General features: G+C 43.8%; 1 protein-coding gene across 2 annotated transcripts; it reads right to left on the bottom strand.

The window, feature by feature from the left end:
• Window positions 1-4,597: 4,597 nt before the first annotated feature.
• KLF4 (Kruppel like factor 4) lies at window positions 4,598-8,674 on the bottom strand. 2 transcript variants are annotated; one of them, XM_011364950.1, is made up of 4 exons: window positions 8,567-8,674; window positions 6,916-7,909; window positions 6,652-6,816; window positions 4,598-5,672 (listed from the first exon to the last, which is right to left on the bottom strand). In XM_011364950.1, exons 1-4 carry the CDS (start codon window positions 8,663-8,665, stop codon window positions 5,497-5,499), a joined length of 1,434 nt encoding a protein of 477 aa, XP_011363252.1. In that variant the 5' UTR covers window positions 8,666-8,674; the 3' UTR covers window positions 4,598-5,496. The 2 variants fall into 2 exon arrangements, with proteins under 2 accessions (XP_011363252.1, XP_011363251.1); XM_011364949.2 differs by having other exon boundaries at window positions 6,652-7,909.
• Window positions 8,675-8,680: the final 6 nt, after the last annotated feature.

Here is an 8,680-nt window from a genome sequence, read left to right as displayed (position 1 = left end):
GTAACCATATTAAATCTTCATCCACTAGGCACGGGGGACCACGAGAAGTAGGGAAAGGGTTTGACCAGATGTGTTTGACCAGGAGACCAATGTGCTGGGCCAGAGGTGAGGACAGAAACACGAGTTTTTTCTTCCCCATCAAACTTCAAGTGTAGGTCATGTTCATGATATAGTGACCAGCTCAAGAAACATCTGAAGGGAACTCGGGCTTCCTGTTAGTCTACCATGACAAAGGAAATTGCACACTGATTAGGAGACAGAAAGTCTGGGGCTTTCAACAGATTTACTGGAAGAACCTGGATGTTAGCAAATCCTTCTGAATTGGGGTGTATCCATTTTGCCTGTAGCCCGACATGCCCAACAGACTGAAGACAAAAGTATTAGAAGAGAAATGCTTCGAGTATGTCAACAAACATGAGAAACAAAAACGAAATGCTTACCTGCAAAAGAAACCTCATTTAGGTTATCTGTAAAATGGGGTTGGGAGAGGGAAATCCAACCCCTACCTTTTGTTGCGAGGATTAATTGAGATAATGGAGAGTGTAAGTGCTTCATAGACAGAGTTGTGTAGATGTGAGCCAGACCTGACTAGAGGCGTGTTTGCCCTTACTGAAAAAATCCTTTCCACTTGTCCTGTCTACGAGACTCTGCTTCCTGGTTTCGAACAATTCGCTTATCTCCCTGGCTTTCAGAGAGTGTGTCTAGAGTTCCTTCAATTTCTCCATAAAGTTATTTACCCATCTTATCTTTAAGTGAGTATGCAGGTATAGCATCTGCACGCATTGGCTTGCATCTGGCCACCGTTCAGTAATTTCTTGATCCGGCGCCAGTTAGTACAGGGTCAAATATTATAGGTGATATAGGTATTATAACCCTACTCAACCTCCTGGCTCCAGATACCCTGGACTGGACAGATTTGATTGCTTTTAGAAAACTATCAAACCTCTACATGGGGCTCTATCTATCATCTATCTATCTATCTATCTATCTATCTATCTATCTATCTATCCATCCATCCATCCATCATCATCTATCTACCTATCTCTCCATAAAGCTACTTCTCTTGTCTCTTTGTTTAGATGATAACATGTAACATAGACATGAAAAGAAACAAAATGATGGCAAATGGTCCTCACAGTTTGGGGTATCGTTATAATTGTGTTCTCTCAACAAAAAATGTTCTTTGAGGTACACGTCAAAAGGATCCTGGAACCGCGAATCTATTTTTTGTAGTTGTTAAGTGAGATTTCTCTTTATTTCCTCCTTTTCCTTTGAGAACAAGTGAGAAGGACTTTTGGGAGGACCGGTTACAACATGCTGACTCATCTAGGGTGCTGAGAAGACCAAAGCAATTCAAAAAAGTGATTCTATCAATGGCACATGGAAAACAACTAAAAAGATGGGATTCCTGATGTACGTGATTCCAGAAAAGCAATTTGATTGATTTTCTGTCCACATGCCCTCTTTTTCCCAACTAAGATTTCTAGCTCTGGTAGCCTCGATTCCAGCCTGAAAGATTTTCTGTTTATGCAGTTTGCTTCCTCTGTGTGGAGAATGTGACCAGGGCATTGAAGCTCTAGGTACTTCATAGGATTTAAGAATTTATTAGTTTTTCAGGAGATGATGAAAAATTTACATTTATATTCTGCTTAAAGGCTATCAAAGAGTGTTTTCAACTTTTATTTTAGTTTCCTTTGATGTGGAAAAAAGAGAGACTGTTTCCATCCAGTATTTTGATTGTGACAGTAGTTCCTTTGCGTTTTCAGATAGAACATTCTGTGAAATATTCTACAGCATTCGTTATGTAGAGAGTTCTTGGTGGTTTTATATGAAATATTATTGAATGACTCTGGATGTGAACAATGGTAGTTTCATAAACAAACTTTAGGAGGCAGACATAGCTTCGGTTTAGCCCTATGAAAACATGTCACTATATAATAGCTTCTAGAAGGTGCTAAGAAAATATGAGGAAATAAAATAAATGCATAAGAAGTAAAATGATAAAATAATAGCATATATAAATAAAAAGGTTTGTGTAGGACCCGATGGTGTCTATGAGAGGGAGAAGGTTGGAGCGAGTAGAATGAAAGACTGTAAATTCACTTAGGTATGTGTGGTGGTGTGCTGAACAAAGCTTCAGAAGCCAGAACATTTAATAGAACAGGTTGCTGACAGGGGCTGCTAAATTTAGATACTCCTACATTTAAGAGTACAACAGGTACCATCACTGCTTGTTTTAATATTTTCCTGTGGGCTTGCTTCCATAACATAAGGACTGCCTCATCTGAGCTTTCTTATATGTAAAGAAATTATATTTAAAAACTGTTAATCTCCGAATGTGAAATATTGTATTTCTTAAAATTGGAAGAATTTTTGAAAGGAAAAGAATTATTCTCCCTGACCGCCCTACTTGAGATGATGATGGTTCCAGTTTCAACAAATCAAAACAGGATTGTAAGAGTCAAACAGGTTTTCAGGTAGAAAGAATATTTTGCTAGAAAAGAGATAGACTGAAAGTTTACGTGTAAGAAACATTACTGTTAATCCTTTGTGTGCGTACACAAGTTAAAATCTAGAACATATAAAATTAAATCTCATAAGGAAAATGTAACAAGCAGGCATCTAAATTATCAGGTACTCTTTATTATACAGTATAAACAGCTCTGTAATGCAGTGGTGACAGTATACCTGACGAGCTCAAAACTGATAGGTACTAGAGTATCTATCTGTGCATGTTTAATAGTTTCATCCTGTTACATTTTGTAAAGTCTTCCTCATTCATTTTAGACATCGAAACTTTCTCAGGTTAGAAAAAGTTAATGCAAGTGATGTGTCCCTATGAGATTAGAAACATTTGAATAAATTTAAAATGTTATATTTTATGAACGATGTCTCTTGTATTTGAGGTAATAGGCACTTAGCAAATATGAAGATGATGGCAGCTACCATCCAGCAACATTTTTCATACAGCAACCGTGTGCCAGAAGGCTCTGTATAAGAGAAAAGTGGATTACAAGAGCAACGACCACTATTTAATACAAAAAAAAAAAAAGAAAAAAAAAGTGTTTGAATGTAGGCTTCTTGTTAATTACTTTCTAAAAAATAAAGCTTAAATATTTGGACCTGCATTTTTAAAGTTTCTCCATTTTACTTATTTTAGAATATTTGAAAACTACAGAAAGTTTAAACTGAGAAAATCAGTGTGGATATTTTAGTGTTTCTTTTTCCTTAAGTTTCTATTGCTTCTCTCTCTTCTTCAGTGCACACACACATTTAAACTTATACAATTGGAATCATACTGTTTATAGTCTTATATCCTGCTTTTTCCACTTAACATACCATGAGCATTTTTCCATGTCATTAAGTATGCTTTGAATATGTACTTGGCCACATAAAATTCCATCCTATTGATGCACCTGTTTTCTTTTAAGTTAAGACACATGCCATGTTTTCCAGTTATGCTGGCCTCTTAAAAGCCGAGGAAAATATTTTGTGTTGATCCACTTGTTGAGCCTCTTATGAGGTATTTTTTTGTTCCATTTATAAAATAAAATACACCTCCAGTGCAAACACTTCTGGACACTAGATAGAATAGTTAATAAGCAGTCTAAAACACCAGTTTATCTACTTGACAATGTTAGTCATTCATATCACCATTACAAATATATAGTGTCAACAATTGTCACAAATGTTTTTTCCATTTTGTGACTGCTACGAATGAACTTCAGACTCATAGGTAGCCACCTCAAAAAAGTCTCAGTGAAGTTTTAAACTTTAAATTCTTCAGATATATGCTACAAGTTTACAAAAAAAACCATTTAAAATTTTACTTAAATTTACTTTACACTTAGTTTTGTGACTGAATAATTTTTAATTCTTTGGTTTCAATCTGTTTCAACAAACAATGGGGCTAGCCATCTTCTTAAGACTGATATATTAAAACGATCTGCTAGAAACTTCGGTTCTGACCTCGTTAGGGCTCTATATAACTAGAATATCTGTAACACACACTAAGCATAAATGAGTCCTTTAATCCTCAGGAGGGCACTGTGGAACTATGTTCTTAGGGTTCTCCGCTGTGGGAAGATTCTTTTGTTACTCAAATTGTTCTGAATGCAAGGCCAGGCCTCCAAGAGAGAGTTTTTATATTTTCATTTAATTTTAAAGGGAAACCATAAGGATCTTTTAAAATGTGAAACTGGAACGTATATGTTTACCTTATGAATACTTTCATATAAATGGAGCAAATTGAAGAATGATTGAGCCGTTTCTACCTGTAAATTCGCATGCAGGTAAGGAAACTGCTTTCACGCACTTTTATATACATTGGAAAGAGCAACCTGAATCAGGTATATCTAATTCTAGATATTCACCAAATCAGGTATATCTAATTCTAGATATTCACCAAAACTGAGGGCTTTCAGCCCTACCACATTGATAATACCTATTGTAAAACTAAGCAGCCTTTAAAGTCTCCTCTTAATCTCTATTGAGAGAAAATTGGCTTTTTAGTGTGCTTTTCACATACCTTAACCACTGTGTTTAAACTGACATTTCTGTTACATTAAAAACGAAACGAAACAAAACAAAAATAGTGTTCAGATAAAATATTATAGGTTTATTTAAAACTTAATTCTCACCTTGGGTATGCAAAATACAAACTCCACAAAATGTTCATTTTTACTTTGTAGTTTACAAATATACAAAATAGAAGTTTGCTTAAATTTATATTACATATTTATTAAGGCAAGGAACTATATAGAAAAAAAACATTTGTTCTGCTTAAGGCATACTTGGGAATAAACCATTGTACAAATTATTGCACATCTGAAACCACAGTGCATAACAGACTGTCTGCATAAAAATGTTAAAGTAAACCAGGTGTATTTACCTGACTTAGGTCATACATGTAGATCGGAAGACAAAAATAGATTTTCCTTGTCAAGGTATGCAGCAGTTTGAGAACTTTGGCTTCCTCATTTGGTACCTTTAGAACCAAGACTCACCAAGCACCATCGTTTAGGCTATTAAAACACATTTTCTGTACCTGAATTTCTTCCTCTTCTTCTAATATAATAATGGCTTTTAGAAGGCAAAGAGAATACAAAGTGATCTTTATACTTATATTGCATTGAAACACAATTCAAGGGAATTCTGGTCTTCCCTCCCCCCAACTCGCGGATCTAATTTATACCCTGATATCCACAGCTTCCAGTCACCCCCTTGGCATTTTGTAAGTCCAGGAATATTCAAGTTGGGTTTAAAATTGGAATGATAGAAGATCCAGTCACAGACCCCATCTGTTCTTTGATCTGTCTTTTGGCTTCCTCTCGTCTCCTGATTATCCATCCATTCACAAAGTTGACTCGTTGGGAACTTGACCATGATTGTAGTGCTTTCCAGCTGGGCTCCTCCCCTCACCGGGAAGACAGTATGAAACGTAACAAATACTGAATTCTCTTCTGGCAGTGTGGGTCATATCCACTGATTGGGGATTTAAAAGTGCCTCTTCATGTGTAAGGCGAGGTGGTCCGACCTGGAGAATGCCCGGTCACACTTCTGGCACTGGAAGGGGCGGTGCCCGGTATGTTTGCGGTAGTGCCTCGTCAGTTCATCTGAGCGGGCAAATTTCCACCCACAGCCGTCCCAGTCACAGTGATAAGGTTTCTCACCTGTAACAGGAAAATAAAGCCATTGAAGCCATTGCTAAAGAATGAAGAATTGGTCGTGTTAAAAACTAGAGCCACAGTATTAAACGAACTCCCCAGGCATCCCATTCTGAAAGGATCCAGGAACGTCTTTATGTCACCAAAGACCCTATTAAATTTCAGATCATAAATAAGAATACATTATGTGTATTCTTTTTGCTCATTTTTTTAAAGGAGCATTAGATAGTTATGCACTGCAAACACACAAATACCACCCAAACCTACACATTTTCATTCTTTTTAGCCACGATATCAGAGTGGTAGAAATGAATTTGCAAATTATGTCTGCTAGTGTGTCTCTCCTAGCCCAAACCAAGCAATAATATCCTATCCCATTACAATTGGGTCTAAAAAGCCACAGGAGCCTACTTTTTCTATATCTACATTTCTGTTATTTTACTGAATGCTACGTCTACACGATCTTGTGTACCTACTTACACTGACATGGAAATTCTCTGCAGTACGATCTTAAACCAGAATCTCAGCAATCGGAAGTTAAATTCTTAAAATTTAAATAAAATCTAATTATTAAGACTAGAACTAACAACAGAAAGGGTGAATCTAGGAAAGAAACAGCCAAGGAAAATTGTCTAGAAAATTAAAAACTGACAGAAAAAAAAAACAACCCATCATGCCTTTCCACTGCTAAGTATAATTTCTTGATTACAAGGGGAGTACTTTGCTTAAGCTAGGAGAGGCCCACATTCCGCCTGGAATCTCCCTGCCTTTCAAAACTGCACATTCAAGCACTGATACCATCCATCAAGCACAAGGCTCCTGGGCAAATAGGTAGGCGCTGTTTGCTATTCTTTCCTGTGATCCAGAAGATGGAGGGGATAGATTGCACCCCGCATCCCCAGGGAGGCCCTGAGGAGTGTCCATAGTTAGCCCACGGCGCTGGACAACCAACCCCCTTCCTTTCCCGTAGCCTCTGTCCTCCTACCTGTGTGGGTTCGCAGGTGTGCTTTGAGATGAGAACTCTTCGTGTAGGTTTTGCCGCAGCCTGCGTAATCACAAGTGTGAGTGGCTGTCCTTTTCCGGGGCCACGACCTTCTACCCCTCTTGGGTTTGGGCTCCTCCGGCATGCAGGAACCCGGTGGCATGAGCTCTAGGGGTGAAGAAGGTGGGGTCAGCATCATCTCGTGGGCCCCAGAGGGCCGACAAACGCAGGGCTCCCCAGCCCGAACTATGAATCCCCGGGACTGACCTTGGTAATGGAGCGGTGGGACCTGCGGTTGCATCTGGTCCGGCAGGAAGGGTGGGTAGTTGGGACCCGGGTGGGGATGGAAGCCCGGGGGGAGCGGCAGGGCAGGATGACAGTCCCGGCTGCTCAGCAGTTCCTCGGCACCCAGGGTCGGGGTAGTCCTGCTGGGGAGCTGCCGCCCCAGGGGGAAATCGTGCGTTGGCGGTCGGTGGCCATTGCTGAGAGGGGGTCCAGTGCCCAAGTGGGCCTCCAGGGGCCGACCGACAGTGCACGAGGAGACCGCCTCCTGCTTGATCTTAGGGCACATGCGCGGTGGCCCGCCGCTGTAGGGCGCTACCACCACCGGATGGCTGCCGTCCGGGCTGCCTTTGCTAACACTGATGACCGACGGGCTGCCGTACTCGCTGCCAGGGGCACTCAGCGACGCCTTCAACACAAACTTGCCCAACAGCCCGCCACCTGGCGGCTGCGGCTGCTGCGGCGGAATGTACACTGGGTCCAATTCGGGCCGCAGGAGTTCGGCCACGAAGCCGCCCGAGGGGCTCACGTCGTTGATGTCCGCCAGGTTGAAAGGAGCTGTGGGAGGAGGCGCGGATTCCCGGCCATAAAGGAGACCACCAGTCGTGCTTCCCGGGGCCACGCCCGGGTCACCCCCGGCCCGGATCGAATAGCTGTTGAAGCTGCAGGTGGAGGGCGCACTGGCAGGACCGCTGCTGGACGGGGAGGATGAGGATGAGGCTGATGCCGATGAGGACACAGTGGCGGCCACTGACTCCTGATGGGACAGCGAGTTGGAGAGGATAAAGTCCAGGTCCAGGAGATCGTTGAACTCCTCCGTCTCTCTCCGGGGTAGGAGTGCCGGGTTGCTGCCGACGCAAGCCGCACCGACTCCGCCACTCTCCAGATCGGTGGCCACGGTCGCCGCCGCCAGGTCGTAGGGGCGGCCGGGAAGCAGTGGGGGAAGTCGCTTCATGTGGGAGAGCTCCTCCCGCCAGCGCTGTGGGGACAGGGCAAAAGAGACTGTCAGTGGCGGTCTCTTGCTGCCACCCGACATACTGGCTGGCCCCGCGCGCCTACACTACCCAAGCATGGGGACTGAGCAGGCAGCGCCCGGGGACTCCGGTGCCAGCGCTGCAATCTCGGCTCGCACCCGGGTCCGAGAGATTGCGTTGATATGGACGGTGTTGTGTCTGCCTGATTGCGTGTGAGCGAGCGTCGCCGCGGCTCGCCAGCCGGGATCCCTCCCCCGCCAGATCCCCGGGCCGCTCTCCGCCGTCCCCAGTATTGGGACACCGAGGCTCTCCCGATGCGCCCCAGCCATGGGGACACCTACGCATCAAGCTCTCTCGGGCCCAGCCACCTCCCGTGGACATAACCGCCTCCCGCCAGCGGCCCGTGCACCCGCCCTGCCGCCTGAGCGCTAGAGGACGTGTGCGAACCCCGTGTGCGCCCTCGGCACTTCGCAGAGTACAGACCACACAGAAGTATAGCTGAGCCAAGGGCGCAGAAGCCATCCGGGGAAGGCTGCGGAGGCCGTGAGGTGGCCAAACCTTTCCCTGACCTGGTGGTTCTCGGTGACCCCAGGGCTCCGCCCGTCCCCACCCTACCCACAGAAACCCACTAGACGCTCTCCACCGCCCGCGACAACACTCACGTTATTCGGGGCACCTGCTGGACGCAGTGTCTTCTCCCTTCCCGCCGGGCCGGACGCGAACGTGGAGAAGGACGGGAGCAGTGCGTCGCTGACAGCCATGTCAGACTCGCCAGG

This window comes from Pteropus vampyrus, unplaced genomic scaffold, assembly GCF_000151845.1.
Source record: "Pteropus vampyrus isolate Shadow unplaced genomic scaffold, Pvam_2.0 Scaffold103, whole genome shotgun sequence".
Classification (NCBI taxonomy): domain Eukaryota; kingdom Metazoa; phylum Chordata; class Mammalia; order Chiroptera; family Pteropodidae; genus Pteropus; species Pteropus vampyrus.
The sequence above is the reverse complement of the archived record's forward strand: the minus strand, read 5'-3'. Positions and strand labels throughout refer to the sequence as shown.